General features: G+C 42.3%; 1 protein-coding gene across 4 annotated transcripts in view; it reads right to left on the reverse strand.

Annotated features, from left to right (window-relative positions):
* Nucleotides 1-2758: 2758 nt before the first annotated feature.
* LOC109854372 (insulin-like growth factor 2 mRNA-binding protein 2) overlaps nt 2759-17265 on the reverse strand; it is an 85007-nt gene continuing 70500 nt past the window's right edge. For 2 of the 4 annotated variants that reach the window (XM_020427404.1, XM_020427402.1), the window contains 6 exons: nt 7266-7442; nt 6476-6907; nt 5969-6221; nt 5326-5682; nt 4388-4639; nt 2759-4025 (listed from right to left, as the gene is read on the reverse strand). In XM_020427404.1, the coding sequence (XP_020282993.1) occupies nt 3798-4025; nt 4388-4639; nt 5326-5682; nt 5969-6221; nt 6476-6907; nt 7266-7442 (1699 nt within the window). In that variant the 3' untranslated portion in view covers nt 2759-3797. Of the gene's footprint in view, nt 4026-4387; nt 4640-5325; nt 5683-5968; nt 6222-6475; nt 6908-7265; nt 7443-7557; nt 7711-17265 lie in introns of those variants that run through there. The other 2 variants (XM_020427405.1, XM_020427403.1) reach the window with 2 other exon arrangements.

The raw sequence follows: 17265 nt of genomic DNA on the forward strand, positions 1-17265 counted from the left end.
AACGCGAGAATTGCTACAACCACAGTCGCAACTTTTGAGTGATAATCGGGAAAACTTGTTTTCTAGTGTAAGAAAAAGACAAACGAGATTAGCAAATCAATAACAACTGACGACGGCAAATAAATTCAAGAGACCGCAATTGGCACCGAAGACGCGTCGAGAACGTGCCCGTCTTCTCCTCTCCTGTTGCGCGGAGGTTCCGATCTTATTGATTAACAGCCGCGAGAGATAATATATACGTGTGCGCGCGCACACTCCAGATATTCCATCATCCTCAGCCTCTCCCCGAAAGAAATAATAAAAAGAAAAAAAAAATAGATTAAACATTACATCATCACCTTTTTTTTTTTTTTTAAATCTCCCGTCTCTCTACGTCTCTCTTATATAAAAACACGATTAGTCTTATTCATTTCCTTAAACTGATGTATCTTTGTACCAAACGCATACCGAACGCCGAGAGTATAACTGGCGGACCCACCCGTGGGAGGGGGGGGGCCCGTCGTGTGTCGCCAGACGTGAACACCCTTTGCGGGGATGCCACACGAGCCGGTGACGCTTCAGTCTCGTGCCGTTAAGCTCGACAAGCTCCAATCAAACTGATGAACAGCTCGATTACACAAAGTTATTCGATAGTTCGCACATGATATATAATTCGGCCATTGTTTTTGTATCTTTTTTTTTGTTTTTTTCTTTGACGAATTAGAGGTGTCGAGCTCGAACGATACAAAGCCGTGCGCCGTGATTGGGTTAGTCCGTTTGTTTGTTTGTTTGAATTTTCTTTGTCATGCTAACGATCGCTCGCACAGGGGCGGTGTCCCTTTCCTTCGACTCCGAGAGTCCGAAAGTTTCTCTCATTCGTTGATTTCGCATTACCGTCTCTCTCTCTCTCTCTCGCTTTTTCCGATTTCCCCTGTCGCGCGATCGGTTGTGGTGTGAAAACCTGAATCTTTTCTCTCTGTCTCTGAAATCCCGTTTTTCCTAGAAACGTCTCGGCCGCGCGATCAAACGCGCGACGTCCGCGTCGCTTCGGATTTTTCTCAGAAAAAAAAAAAAAAACTCGACACAGAGGCTGCGTGACGTGTACTCGGTCATGAATATCCGCCGCGACATCAAGAAGAAAAGCCTCTAGGCGTGACGCGCCGTCGTTACAGAGAGAAACGACGACCTCGAGGCCAAAGTTTTACGCTTTCGTTCTTTTCTCCGATCCGGTTCGCCGATCCTTGTTCTTGATTTCTCTTTCCTTTCGTGGCGGGATAATAATGGCCGATTATACGCGCCGCGAGTCGCGAGATCGAATGCGAGATCGAGATCTCGTTGCGCTTCGCGGTTCACGTTCCCGTACGAGCCTCGCGCGTACTGAATTGCCCGTAATTTGAGAAAATTACAGACCACGAGAGACTCGTCGGGACGCCTCGCGAAGGCTCCGTCTCGACGCTCGCAGCCCCGACGCGACGCAGCGTCCGCAGCGAGCGGCGCGAGAACGGCAACGCGCGAACGGAAACGTCGCGACACCTCGCTCTCCCACCGCCGCTCTCTCATTCTCTCTCTCTCTCTCTTTTCTCAACGTCTCTCTCTCTCACAATTTTGCTCTTCCAAATTCTCTCGCGTTACAAGCCTAAATTTTCCTCACGTCTATAATCGTTTGCTTTTCCTCGTCGTCTAACTTCTAATCAGTAATCAATTACTTATCAATTAATAATTATTATTCAACACACGCACACTCACACACTATTACATTCATGGTAAAAGTAAAAATCCCTGATAAGTTTTGTCAGTTTACTTTTTGTCTCCCTTACGTCCCCTCCTTCGCTCGCCGTCTGTCCTTCTCTCACACTCTCTTCCTTTCTTCATCTTCTACTCTCTCTCTCTCCCTCTCTATCTTTCTCGTTATTTTTCACGCGTACCGACAGTCGCTTTCTCATCCTCTCTTTCTCTGATTTGCCCTGAAATATCTCCTCGGCAAGATTACTTGAAAACGCGTGGCACTAAAACATTCGGTACTGCACGCGGGACCCTCGTTTTTCTACTTCTTTCGCAGTCTCTTTTCCCCCTTTTTTGTTATTTCGTTATTTTCTTTTTTTTTTTTTTTTTCATCAATCGTCATCAATCACTCAAGCGACTCGATGTCTCGTCGGCGCTGTCCTCGACATCTCGATGACTACTCGTCGATCTCCCCTCCCAAAATTCACGTTTATCTGAACCCCATCCTCTCACTCTTTCTCACTCACTCTCTCTCTCTTTCTCTTTCGTGGCTCTTGGTGAGGAACTTGAGGCGAATAAAGCGTACACGACGCATTTCACTTCACTAATACGAAAAAACTCATAGTCGCTTCTTCTTTGGTATTACGTAGTGCGAGGAGGGGCGGATTGGGGGGCGCGGGGGGTCAACTTCTCTTTTCCTCTCCTCCTGAGGCATTATGGTCTACGCGAGCGGGAACGCAGATAGTCCGCCGTTCCGCGAACGGTCTCAGATATTACTTAAGCTTGTTGGTATTGTTATTATTATTGTTTTAAGTGTCTCTGACTCGTGTGTATAAAAACCTGCATCTAGTTTGAGGGTTTCTGTTTGCTTTTTGTTTTTTTGCTTTTTTGTTATTTTTTTTTTTTTTATAAAGAAAAACCGCTTTCCTCCTGTAGTCCTAATAAAGAAATAAGTAAATCGCATAGCAATAATAGTAGAGTAATAGATAGGTAGGTAAGGTAGGTAATAATAGTAATAGTTGCAGTAGTAGTAGTAGTAACAGGTATAACGTAATATGTAATTGTTAATTAACGTCTCTGTATATTATTAATAACTTTAATAGATAGACTTTTTTTGTTTAGTTTAAATCGGCTTTTCCCACGCGCTTCACTTTTATCTAATTAAATCTTTAACCGTAATGCAATGAGGTAATAAGGTTGTGTGTGTTTTTCTTTTTTTTTTTCTATTTTTTTTCTTCTTATTAATCATTTTGTTCTCGTCGTCCTATTTCATCCTATTTCATCGGCGGCGGTGGTGGTTAGCGCTGCGAAATTGGGTCGTGCGCGGCTGTGCGTGTCGCTTCGTCGCTGTCGCAGGGGTTCGAACGCGCGATTATTGTATATTGAAGACGCGACGCGCAGAGCGGAAGGGAAAACGACACGACGAAGGGTTTGTCCTTGTCAACGAGAGCCGACCGGCAGTGCGCTGCCTGGACGAAGCCCAGGATATTAAAGTCAGTCGTGCAAGGACGTAGATAGTAACAATACACTCCTGGCATTTCTCACGATCGAGTCAAGGATTCATCCGGAATCTGAATCCTTGTTCGAATTCTCAGAATTAACTTTTTCTCTCTCTCTCTCTCTCTCTCTCTCTCTCTCTCTTTTTCCGGAAACTCGCCGAACGCTACGAATGAACTTCCAGGATTCTGGCTAACTCATCGAATGAGTCCTCAACCTATTTCCTAGAATCGGGTAAACCCGCGAGAGATGGAAGTTTTGTTTTTTGTATCAAGAACTGATTCGTAGAATTGGACGCGGTCCGGCGTATCAGAGAATTCTCTTCGTTAACTCACGAGAGAGACACGTTATTAGAATCAAAGTTAATCCTCAGAACGTTATATTGTCGCGCATTTTCCTGTTGCGATCTACGCGTCGCGCACTCTCATTAATGACGTCCTCCCTCGCAGGAGAGGGTCGCGCGCACCCCGCGAAAGGAGGAGGTAATTCGCAATAAGCTTGGCCTCTCGACGAGAGAATGTCAAAGCGACGACGAGGCCACTCCGGCGAATAAAAAAACTTTTGTGGCGTCGGTTCGCGTCAGGTGAGTGTCATCGATGTTACTGCGGCGACTGTGGTTGTTGCTGTTGGCTAGATGGCGAGCCGCTCGATTGCTGCTGAGAGCTGGACTGCGGCGTCGCGCCGCTCTGGGAGGTTGCGCTGCCGTCTCTTTTGGAACGGGAGGCACCCTCCTGGCTACTACCGCGACCGGCGCGTGAGCCAGCACCGCCCGTTCCGCCGGGCGCGCCTGATTGCAGGACCATGGCGCGGATTCTTCTCTGTGCCGACTGCGGGGAAAAGAGAAAAAATTTACTCGTTGATGCTTGTATTTTATTATATATTAAATAGTTCACATTCATGGGAGTATTGTGTGATAATGTGCAAAATATAGAAAGTAAAATTGTCAAATAGAAGAATGAAAGAACAGGAATATAACTGCGCAATAAAGAGAGAAAGAGAGAAAGAAATTGAGAAACAAAAAATAGTTAGCAGGAAAGATTATAAAAGAAAATTATGCGCGAATAAGATTAAAAGACAAATAAAAAATAAAAGTAATATTTGTTGGTAAAAAATTCGCTTTAACAAAATTAAATTAAAAAAATATTACATCTAATAATTTTACATATTTGAGAGATCTCGTGTCTCTTACCTGAACAGAAAAGAAGGGGCCGATAATGTGGACGGTTGTCTCTTCCTCGGCTGAAGGAGGAGTAGCTTGCTGTTCTGACAGTTTAATCACGCTGCCGGTTACGCGTTGTAGTTCCCTAACATTCTGACCGCCTTTGCCAATAATTCGACCGACTTGAGTACTAGGTACAAGAATCTCAATGGTCAGTCTAACGTCTTCAGTACCAGAAACATAACCTTCTTCCCGCATCTTCTCGAAGATCAAGTACTGAGCCTGAAATCACAAATTTTTAATTTGACCAATTTTTGTCGATTACGCGCAAAAAGCAAAAAATTAAATTTCATCGCTAAGAGGAAGGGGGTTAACGATATGTAATAAAATAAATTTATTAAAAAAACGAATTTAATTTTAAACAGTTTTGTTTTGTACAAAATAAAAAAAAAAATTGTCGAAGGGTTAAACGGGGCCGATCCTCACATGGTTAATTGGGTGAGATCGGTACGGGGCCCTTGACGTTAATATTCCTGCTCATTCAAGTTGATGCATATGTGACAACATCCACCCAAAATTAGCAGGGTAAACTTTATAAACTCTATGATTTTTAAAAACTTCGTCATAACCTACTGGGGATTCGAACTCGCGATCTTCGTACCGGTAGACCAACGATGACACCTATCTGCCAACACGGCATCGAAACTAACGCGCGTTAAAATACTTCATGAACCCACCGAACTACATAATTCGCGCGATATTTAGAGAAATTTTGTTTTAATAAATTAAAAAATTGCAAGATACGATCATCATATTAACTTGATTACAAAATAATTTGTAATACTTTTTCGTGGAAAATTTTATTTTAAGTTGAAAAGTGGAAATACGCAAAAGAAGGAGATCGCGTTGTCGACGAAGTTTATTTGTAGAAAAAAAAAATAACGAAATAAAATATCGCACGCGCGTACCTTCCATTGAGATTCCGGAGACCCGATAATGGTGACTTTCCTCTCGGTCTGCTGCTCGGCCGGCTTGTCCTGTTCAAGAGGAGCGATCTTCACGCTCGCGCCGGAGAACCTTATGATATTACGAATATGGGATCCCTTGGTACCGATAATAGCGCCAACGCTATTATTAGGAATGTACAGGAAGGTAGTCTCCTGGGTGTCGCTGGCGGATGCGCCTTGCTGGGTGGGTAAACTGCCCTGGTAGGGATACGGGGCGGGTCCCGAACCGTATAGACCGGGTCCGCGCGAGCTGTATCCCATGCCGGCGGTGGACATCATCGCCATCGGATGCAGACCCGGAAACATCATGCTTTGCGGCTGATACAGAGAGTTATGATATCGATTATAAGCGGTTTTGCATATCGTATTTACGTTTAAACACGACTTATTCTGCGTCAACCACTTTCGATATCAAAGTAATTTAAAAATAAAAATTAAGCAAAAAGAAAAAAAATAAACAGTATAAATTTTACAAACAACGAGCACAGATAATTAAATAAAAATCAAAATATTCTGTAGTTGACAAACTTTCGAAACGTGCGCGACGTTGGAATCAACGATGGAACAATCATACGCGCGATATGTGATATAAGATAAGACTTACAGCCATAGCTTGCAGGTCGTTTTCGTAACTCTGACGCAGCTTGCTGGAAATCATGGACTCGGCTTTACTCATGTTCTCGATCGTGCCTTTGACCGTGATAATACGCTCGAGATTGAAGCTATTGATGTCGTTGATGCTGCTTACGGTAATTTTTGTATCTGTATCTTGCATAATTCTCTTGATAGTATTACCGCCCTTTCCAATGATTCGGCCGATGAGATTGTTGTGCGCGAGGATTTTCAAGGTGATCTCACTGTTGGTGAAACACAATGTAATGATACGATTAATATCTCGCAACTCGATCAACGACAAAAAAAAAAAAGCAGCTCGAAATGATCAATTTTAAAAGAAAAAAAAACCAAATAAAAAATTTTATCAGCAAATGTAATGTGGAAAACAGAATCCAAAATCAATAATCAATACTCAAAAAACTCGCGGACAAACACGAAGAGACAAAAGAATTATTAATTAAAATTTATATCATTCGAGTGACATTGAAAATATTACGGTTGCGCTTCAGGAGGATCAACAACGCGACTCGAGTCGTCGTCGTACCCCTTGTTCGTGTTATTAGCCTCCTGCTGCATAACCTCCAGGATCTTCTTGCACGCGTTGGTGCAGTTTTCCGGATTGCCGTAGATGGTGATGGCTTTCTCCAGCGAGCCGACGTTATCCTTGCGGTGCACGTCGACGCGGGCGCGCGTCATCTGCGTGATCTGCCGAATGGTGGAGCCCTGCCGACCGATTATCGCGCCGACCATATCCGATTGGACGAGGATGCGAAGCGGGAAATCGGTCTGCCGACCGGAACCAGGCAATCCGGAAAATGCGACACCGCCGCTCCGCTGGCTGCGGCCTCTTCGTCGGCTCTCCGCCGAAGACATCTCCACTTTCAGCGGACTGCCTTCGTACTCGTAGCCATTCAAATGGTTCACAGCCCTGTGAACAGCAAAGTCGTCCGATTCTTTGATCATTTCGCGCGCGCAACACATTTGAAACGAATTCCCTAATAACGTATCTCTGAATTCTATGGCGTGTAAATATATGTTAAGATACTTGTTATTCTCCTTGAAACACACAAACACAAATTACTTTCCAAAAATAAGATTGACACATCACGAACACGCCACGTCACCCGTTCAATTCATCTCTGAGTAAAACGTATTTTAAATGTTTAACGGCAACGATTTAATATATCGAAAACGCGAGAACAATATATTTCGGTCCCTTTAATCAATTAAAGCTTTCTCTTTGACGAATTTCTCGCAAACTATGAATCTATAACGCCGATACTTACTGCTGTGCTTGCTCTTGCGTCTCATAGCTGACGATAAGGGTCTGGGTCTGGGTATTTGGATCTCGCGACGTCAGTTTCTCGATGTTCTGGACAGTTCCGTAATTACAAAACAGCGCCTCGAGGTCTTCTAATCGAACATGAGCCGGCAGATTGCTCACCACGGCTTTGGAGCTACCGCTGAAAAAAATGCAAAAATCAACACTCAATCGCTTTGTATTATAACAAAACACATTATTACACGACGTTTAATTGCGTTAACGTGAGAAAACAAAATATTTGTTAAATTGTTTACACGTCTATCTTATACGAGGGTGACACTCCGTTGCAAACGTGTGAACAATGCAAAACTGATATGCAGTACAAATTCTCCATGACGCCAGGACGACGACGTCTGTCTCAAACGATTGACGGCGAACAACTGTGTTGTTGGAAGTGACAGATGAATATATCCGCGGCATGAATTCGGGGCGAGATTTCGATGATTACTAATAAACTTTGGAATTCGAGCTTTAACCTAGGCAAGTCGTTGCTTGTTTACATTTGATAGCGATGTTATCGTTTTCCTCACAACTCGACTTGTAGCTACAACGCTCGTGTCACACTATCAGATAATGCCGGCGTGTTGTACAAGTGTTGTATAAGAAATAACTAATAATATCGCAGATGAGAAAAATTTTTGTTAAGTTAATCACATACGTTGTTGTGTTCGACAGCAGTTCTATTTTAAAAATATTAATTTAAAAAATTATGTTAATTTCGATATACATATATATTAGTATATAACAATATAATAATATACACATGTTGTTAATTAATACACAATATATAACATATATTTGATTTATATTATATTTTTATTTTTTGAAGCAACGTATGTGATTACATTTACTCGAAAATATTTTTCTAACATGAGAGAGAGAGAGAATTACACGTCTCTTCCCTCCTCCCTCCTACTCCAAAAAAATATATAGAAATACAGACAATACAGAAAATATAAAAATGTAGAAAATACTTTTCGAAATTTCGGGCAAAGCTTATCAGTACATCGTGTGTCACGTACGACGATAAAAAGCTTACAAGTTGATAAACAAAAATTACGGGATTACCTAATGCTACAAAAATTTTCCGAGAATTCTGAAATGAGGTAATTTTTGTCGCAACGCACACTATCTATTCCGGGTTACGGCAGGTTTTAAAACACACAGGGTCTTAAATTTCTTCAGTTTGTTTTACGACAACGCCGCGTACCTACTTTGTTCGGGACCGCACGAGCGTGAATTGGATCGGCGTGCTTTTGCGCTCGTTTGCCCATCTAGCCGTGCATCGGCGCGGCCACCGCCGATGCGACGACATGAATGAACCAAACGGCAAGTACGTAAGAAGAGGACGCGTGAAGAACAAAAAGGAGGGTGGAACGACCGAGGGAAAACGGACTCTCACTTTCGTACGTATCGATTTTTCAGCAGGGCGACCCACTCATCGCCCGGTACCGAGCGGCGGTTGCCTTCGAGCAACCTTGAAGAAGACGCGGCGAACGACCCTCAGGATCTTCCACCGGAGTGAAATCCGGGGAGGGAAGGACGTTGTTTTTTCACGGAATCAACCGATTGACCCCAAGCGCAATTTCCAAATGTTCTGACATACGAGAATAATATTCTCCTTCATCAAAAATTCAATTATCTCGAAAATATAATCTCACTAAAGTTGATGTTCCCACGTATTTTTCGTCGATAAACATCGTAATCTCGAGTTAGTTCGAAAGTTCTGTCTAGACTGTTTTTTTTTTTCGGAAAAAGGAACTTTTTAACAGCAGTTGTAAAATTAAAATTAAAAAAAAAAAAAATAGTCACAAATAAACACCGGTATCAAAGTTCGCCATTTTCTGCCGGAACACACTTAAAGCGAGTTTTTGATGTAATTTTTCCACACAACTCGCTCTTTTCTATCATCTTCGCGAATCGCATCAAGACAGGAAATTATCATCGAGCTTTTCGTGTATCGTAAAAATAATTTGCTGAAAGCGAAACGCGGCGCTCGCACGCAACGATGCATTAGGCGATAGCGCGACGCACTTACATGCAACGAGAAACTAATATAATACCCGTAATACTTGACGGCGTGACCGAATATATTGCAACATCGCGAATGTTGTTTAACGAACAAACACAAACCGAATAACACTGTCAAAAAATCTGTCACAATCTGTGTGAGAAAAATCCTTTTCAACAAAGTTTTAAGCGCTTTATCAACTCGTTCGGTTACTATGTTACGGAAGAGACACATCGCGTAAACGAATATATAACAAGCATACATTTATACACAAGCGTACGAAATTAACGAATAAAAAAGGGAGATCGAGAGAGGGTGAAAGAGACAAAGATGCGCTAAACTCGCGAGGGGCCCTCGCGAGGGAGGGGACACGAGAGAGAGGAGCGCGACGGACAAAGCGGGAAGAGAGAGGATGGGAGGGACGGCCTTTGTTTCGCGTACTTCCCTTTAGGGGATTTTCGGCAGTATCCGTGATATAACGTGAAGTGCGTGCAAGCGCGCACCGTCTGCCTCGTGGTTCCTGCCCACCCGCCCACATCGGTGTATCTTTTCCCCGCGCTTCCTCCTCCTCCTCCCCCCCCGCGCTTTTCCCTTCAACCCTTTTGCACGCACGTGTGACTCGCCGGCGATTTCGTCGGGTCACCTTTAACGAAAGGCGGCGGGTTTTCGCGAGGCAACCTGGGTAAGAGAGACGGAAGAGGGACGCGGGGAAAGAGCGAGGAGGGAGCGTCAGGAGGAGAGGGAGGAAAGAGAGAGGGCCTTTGCGGACAGGGATGGATCGTGGCAGGTCACCCCCGTGGAAGAGCTTTTGATGTCCCAGGCTAAGACACCTTTTTTTCGGCTACTCTTTTTCTTCCATTCGCCCTACCCTCCCCTCCCCCCTCCTCTTTCGCCGCCCCCGCGTTTTTTGTCGGTTAACGAGCCGATGGAGCGAGCGCTGTAGCCGATGAGAATCGAAGAAGAGAGAAAGAGAGAGAGAGAGAGAGAGAGTGGAATGGACTCTCTGAAAACCTGGGCGGATCCGAAATTGCGAAATTTGGAGGCTTTCCAATGACGCGACGCAAAGTACTCTCGAAAAAACAAAAAAAAAAAAAACTGAATTGAGAGAGAAATCTCGAACGTGACGCGTCAAATGTCGTCGAGATCAGACTGGATTCTGTTATGTGCGCAGAGATTGAACAGAAAAAATGAATGTGTTATTTTCTAATAAAAATAAATGTGAAAAACGAGTGACAACGTTTTGCAAATCCCTCAATAAACGTATTTTTTTATTCATTTATTTTTATTTTTAGAAAAAAAAATATGGGGCGCAAATTTTTTCTAAATTCGCTACGCGAAAATTGCAACAAGAATGTATTTGATTTCTCGTAAAAATTACGAAAGGGCAAACGGGTTTTGTAAATACAGCCCTGCCCGAGGAACCGCCGACGTCGTCGACTTGCGCCGTCGGGACGCACGGCGCCAAAATCGATCTTGAAAAGGGAAAGTGCCAGCGGCGTGACTTTACATATACATACGAGAAAAACGTGTGCAGAGAAGCCGACGGCCAAGGGCGCGTTCGCATATTAAAATCCAGGAAATTCCTTTCTCCGACGCGCGGTCCTTTATATTTCTTTTATCATCTCCAACCTGGACCGGACTGACGCGCGATGAACACAAAAAAAAAAAACAAACTTATCGAATTGACGTAAAATACATCTCTTCCTGGGAAAATTTCTATCTCGCACAACAATTTCGCATTTTTCCGTATCTTATCCGATGTTTAGACGTCGGACATCTGTGTGTTGTCCACGTGGGAAATATTGTCGATGCGCAAATACTCGCGCATTGAACGAGAACTGCCGCGTCGGTTCAACTGTCAATCTTGATTTTAGATGAGAACACAAATAAGACGCGCGCGCTGTATCACGTTCGAGTTGTCGTTTTCTTATCTCTTCGTTCGAGTTGCAGACGGAATTACATAACGTATCGATCAAAAAGGAGACAAGATCGCACAATTTTAGGTCGAGGTTGCGTTAAAAGCGGACACGTTGTTTTCCCGCGGGAAAAAGTTCTTCATATGTGAGCAAAAACAAAAATTCAATATCTAATTACACACAATCAAGTGAGAGCAATCTCATACGCAATTAATATAATATCGAGTTAATATGTGAAGTACGGTTTTTTCCCCCAGAATCGTGTTTTAATTATCAACGGACGACAGATTGGCGATCGTAAAACAACGCGAACGCAAAATGAACGTCCAAGTGTAACCCCGACCTTGCACGACGGATTGTATTTGATGATATTGATTTCGCGATGTCAGTCTTGTCATTGCAGCGAGTGCAACTCGGGATAAAAAATATAAAAAAATAAAATAAAATAAAAAAAACCAAGCGTCCTGCGCGAATAATATCGTTCGAGAGTTGGACGACGTCCCTACAAGAGGAACAGAGACCTTAAAATCCGTTGTGGGAGGGCGAGAGGGCATGTGTCATCGCGCGATTCGATACGAAGCTCGCGTGTAGGTAGGTACGTACCTGCGCGACCGCGTGGCACGTGCGCCGCTTTCCAGTTACGCCTGCGTGTGCGTGACGTGCTCACGTGCGCACGGCGCCGGCCGAGACGCCGTGCACGCACACGCACGCACGGCGACGATTAAGTGTGATTTTTGCACGGACTAAAGAGACTCGCGCGCGCGACTTACTTTCGCGACAAACTCGAGCAACAGAATGCGACACTCAGCAAATATAAAAATAAAAAAATAAAAAAAACTGCGTCGTGAAATAAAAATAAAAAAATCAAATATTATTTAACACACACATATATAAAATATATTAATCTTCATATAAAATTTAAATACAAAAAATACAATACGTATCTATCGTTTTTTTTTAATTTTCTAAATTCGACGCGCGAATTCGAAGTAAAAAACCGTTTGATACGTTCCGTGAATTTTATCTTAAAGACGGTTGCGAAGGCGCTGGATTACGCAATTATTAAAGTAATAATGACGCGAACACACACAAACGCGCGCGAGTCCATATAAGTCCTCGCAATTTGTTCGAAACGATAACGTCATATCGACGATACGTGGAAACGCGACACAACGGCGGTGCCTCGTCGGCGCTATCTATATGGATAAGAGATAGATAAAGTAGAGAACGCGCAACAGGGGGTTGTTAATATTGACACTGGCGGCAACCAGCTCCGAGATCCGCCTAGAGCCGCCGCCACTCTATTTCCACAATGTCGACAATGTGTGTGCAACAAACGTGTTTTACGCGTCACTCCCAACTTCCAGTAATTTTTTTCAGCGATAACAGACTGCGCGTAAAAAGAAGCAGTATCTCGGCACAGGAAACCGACAATGTGCGTCATTATTCCGCGGTTCATGAATGAAATTAATACCGTAAGTACATGGCAGAGATTTTACGCCGAAGCCGAAAGGAGTAAACGCGCTGCGTGGATTATTTAAAGGAAAAAAACAATTCTTGTGTAAAATAAATATTTCCAAGAAATATTGAAAAGGAAACAACTTTCGCAATCCAACAATTTAAACTTTTTTGTTTTTTTATCTAATAATTACGAGCTAAGAGTCCACCAAACTTATCGACTTCTTTTGATCTTCTGTTACCGATCGAATGCCAGTCGAAAAAACTGGTCGATTATATTATTTGCTGCATTCGGTTTTCCACTCTCTCGGGACGTTCTATTTTTACATAAAAGTGCTCGAGTCACACGCGTATAGTCAGAAACTGTGCGCGCGTTTCCAACGATCAAACAGATTGCGACACAAAAACTCATTAGCGAAAACCAAAAGACTTTCACTTCTTGAGCGGAGAAACGTTTTCAAGAAGCGATGACGTGCACGTTGAAATCTCTCGCGTGCGAGGTCTAAAATATCATTTCCTCCGAGATTGTCTTCGAGACTAATTGCAGTAACGCGCGCGGAAAGTGAACATCTTTATTTTTACAAAACAAAAGAGAGAGAGAGAACACCGTGTCTTTTTATATTAAATTTCTAAGTCAATAAAATTGAGATTTGGTGAAACAGAAACTGACAAATATAAAAACGTCTTACCAAGACGCCAGGAATGCATCGTTTGAATGCGTCAACTGTTACGAGGAAAAAGCATGTCGACGATAACAATATTACGACGGGAACGTAACTCGGAGATAAAAATAAAGACGGGTATATAACACACATCGGTTTATCAACGTCTGGCAATCGGAAATTTTCAGAGGAGTTGCGATTACACGATTGAATCAAATTTCATCTCGTTTATATCGTAGAATCATTGGCGTCGATTGTTACGTTATTGAGAAATATTTCATCAGATGTAAAATCTGCGATGTAAAATTTGGCAGATAACGAGAGAAATGGATTACGCAGAATCCGGAAGAAGAAATTAGATTACGACGTAAACTGCTGCGAGGTAATCGCGATGCCGCCTAACTGCGTGAGAAAAAACCGCGCGACACTGCGGTCGTAAACAGCGTGTTCTCCCGACTGCTTTGCAATTATGACACATATTAACAACGCAACACACGGCAATTTCATTTAACTCGGAGCAAAGAAAATTACACGTTGCACACACACACACGCACACACGTAGAGAAATACGTGACACACCGACCAACGTGCGGAAACTTCTCACTCGACTGGCAGTCGAGGTAAAAATGGATAGGCACAGCTGAGCTATAGTTCTTGGACTCTTCATGCAAACAGAATGCCGCGTTTTCTTTCGTAGAAAAAAATTCGCGTATCTATGTCTCGTCTATCGACAAGAGATAGAAAATAGATTAGAGACGACTATAAAAAGACGGCAACAAGTCTTTCCGAAATAGAAAACAACAACGTAAATAGCGTGTTGTGTCAAATTTAGTTTTGTTTTTGTAGAATTTGTTTGCTTTCTCCTATACCCAGGAGGTGCCAATTTACATTAGTGCCAATTTTCATTAGTGTAATCAATTTAATTATATTTTTCTTAATCGCAAATTGCTTTTTGTGACACTAAAAATGAACGTAGAGTCCGACGCAGTTTGATTTCAAAACAATATTGCAAAAAACTCTTGAAAAAAAAAAAAACTTCTTTTGAGTGTCTAACGTTTCTTTGTTTGTTTTTAATGAGAAAAAAATTCTACGTAATTTATTTATTATTTATTTTCAATGATTTTTGAGAGTTTTAAAGACTCGAGAATTAGTTATTATCGGTGATTAATACGACTTTTACTTGCCAACCTCGAGGATTTCTCCGAAAGACGGTACCGTCACTCAATTTCGCGCGAATCGTCTCCGCGACGCATTAGACTCCGAAAATTCGTCTCCGACCGAAAATACATCTCTCTCTCGAAACTCGTTCTGAACGCGCGCGCGTCATTCACAGAGAGAGATCACCAGAAATAAAATTTGACATTTCCATGAGCGCGCGTCGCGCGCTAGTATTTTCGATCGCTACGATATCTCTTTCTCGGAGAGATATCCGCGCGAAGAGGCGGAAGTCACTCTCTCTCTCTCTCTCTCTCTCTCTCTCTCTCTCTCTCTCTTCAAAGCGCGAGCGGTGTCAGCGACCGACGTCATTGGGAATGCACACGGGGCAACGACAGTGGGCGTATTGGAAACGCGATGACTCAGCATCGGAATTATTAACCACGATGTCTCATCGTAGTACCTTACGTTCATTCAGCAATGCATCGCCGTGGTGAAACTTACTCGCGGCTAACAACATCGACGACGAAGGGTCATTTGTTGGCGCCTTCGGCGATGACTCGCGCGCGTTACACGTCATCGCGGTCTTCGTGCGAAAAGCCACAATTTTCTTTAGGCGCGAATAGCCCGATTGTAATTTTTTACACATCTTTTCACAAAATAATTGTTAATATCTTTAACAATTTGCTAAATTCTATTACACACAAGATAACAACAAGATAATCTCGTCTATTGCGTTGCATTTTATTCTCTATTGCAATTGTTCTCGTTGTATCTCGACGCACGCGATAAAGCAATTAGTATTGTTTGTTCACACTAACGATCTACCGCGTTATAAAAGTCGCAACGGAAAGAGAGCGGATATAAACATGTATAAAAATAAAAAAAATTATCTACAATAAACTACATACGCGATTCCAATTTACAAACTAAATCAAGAAACAGGACTTCGAGAATCACACACGCTGGATGTGATACGCGCGAAATGTATTTTTAAATTATGAAATATATTTACGGTCATACGAGCCGATCGCAGGATGTTGTGCGGAAAAATGCGTATATATATATATATACATATATATATTTGTTCGCGTGTAAATTTTTACACGCGAGTTTTTGAATTGAATTTCAATATTATTTTCAGTATTTTTAAATGTTCCATGTGTGTGTAAGTTAACACACACATAAAAAAATTCGAACAACAACTTTAAAATTCATACAGCTACTTTGTGTATCTAATAAAATTCCCCCAAAAATTTCTCAAAAGTATTAAATAATAAAATATTAAAAATTCTATTATTATTGTTTATATAACCACAAATTGCAATGTTAAAACCTTCTATACCGCTCGTACTACACATTTACCAGATTGCTCCGTTACGTTGACTCGTTGCATTTTTAATAATCGCGAAGAGCTTTCGGAGGGGACATCATATCGAACACGACTATTTGCGTTCGATATCGACGCGCTGAAGTTGCGTTCGCGGTGAAGAAACGATCGATACGACAGCTAGCATACAGAAATAAACGCGCACGTTTATGCGCGAATGTGTATATAAAGATATATATATATATATATATATATATATATATTAAACGGTCAGGTATAATGACCCAGCCCCGTGTTCGATCGCGCGAAACGCCGTTTCGACGTCGATAAACCCGGCTCTTTTTCTCCTTCTCTCTTCCTCTCTCTCTCTCTCTCTCTCTCTCCGTCTCTCCGTCTCTCTCCTTCGCCTTTTTCGCCGCCGACCTTTCTTTCTTTTTGAGGAGCTTCCGTGAGAAAGCGGCGGATATACGGCTTCGCCGATTCAGGCGTGTAATGGAATGATTTTGTGTATAAAATGAGCCGTAATCCACGCTCGATTGACTTTGCCGCGACGATTTCCCGCGTGTTTGTACTTCTTCTGCTAAAAATTAGTGAGGCTAATCTCATCAACTGTCGACGTGTGTGTTCCGTGAACGCAAAACTCGAAGTTTTGCGCGATCGATCGAGAAGAAGCAACTGCGCGCGTCACACACACACAAACCTCGCGTTTCTGTATCAATTGATGACGGAATCCCAGTTTCAGTCACGTTCGTAGTACGTCGTCGCGTGGTAGTCGGCCTCGATGTGAAGAGAGAGAGAGACCCGCTAAACGGTCGCCTCTTTATTTTTAACTTTGCAGTCCAGTTGTTTTCCGCACGCGCGTCGCGACGGCCGCCGACACAAAAGCGCGCGCTTATTTAAGCTCAATAATATCGAGCTGTCGTTCTCTCCGCGGACTCACGAGAATCGGAACCCCGACGTCGGTTTTGTCGGAAGGCCTGACCTGGTTGCGAAGTTCGACAGACGCCCTGGTCCCGATCAACCCTTTCCATTCTTCTCGCGTTCCCGATGAAAAAAATGATCGTGTAAAATTAAAATAGACGTCCCAATAAAGACCGAATACGTCCTGTACTAATAGCTAAGACATTTATTAAAGAAATTATTAGATATGGAAAAAAAGAAATAAATAATGAAATTGTATATTACATATTATATAACAATTTTGTTTATTATTGTTGATTAAGTTTTATTTTTTTAATTTCTGTAATTCGACACACTGATAGTTTTTTTTTTTCGATAAATAATATATATATTATTTAAAAAAAAAAAAAAAAACTATCAGTGTGTCGAATTACAGAAATTAAAAAAATAAAACTTAATCAACAATAATAAACAAAATTGCAATAAATCACGTCAGACTTCGAATGAAAATGGGCGTATACAGATTTTCT

Source organism: Pseudomyrmex gracilis, unplaced genomic scaffold (genome assembly GCF_002006095.1).
Source record: "Pseudomyrmex gracilis isolate BER0280 unplaced genomic scaffold, ASM200609v1 scaffold_64, whole genome shotgun sequence".
Classification (NCBI taxonomy): Eukaryota; Metazoa; Arthropoda; class Insecta; order Hymenoptera; family Formicidae; genus Pseudomyrmex; species Pseudomyrmex gracilis.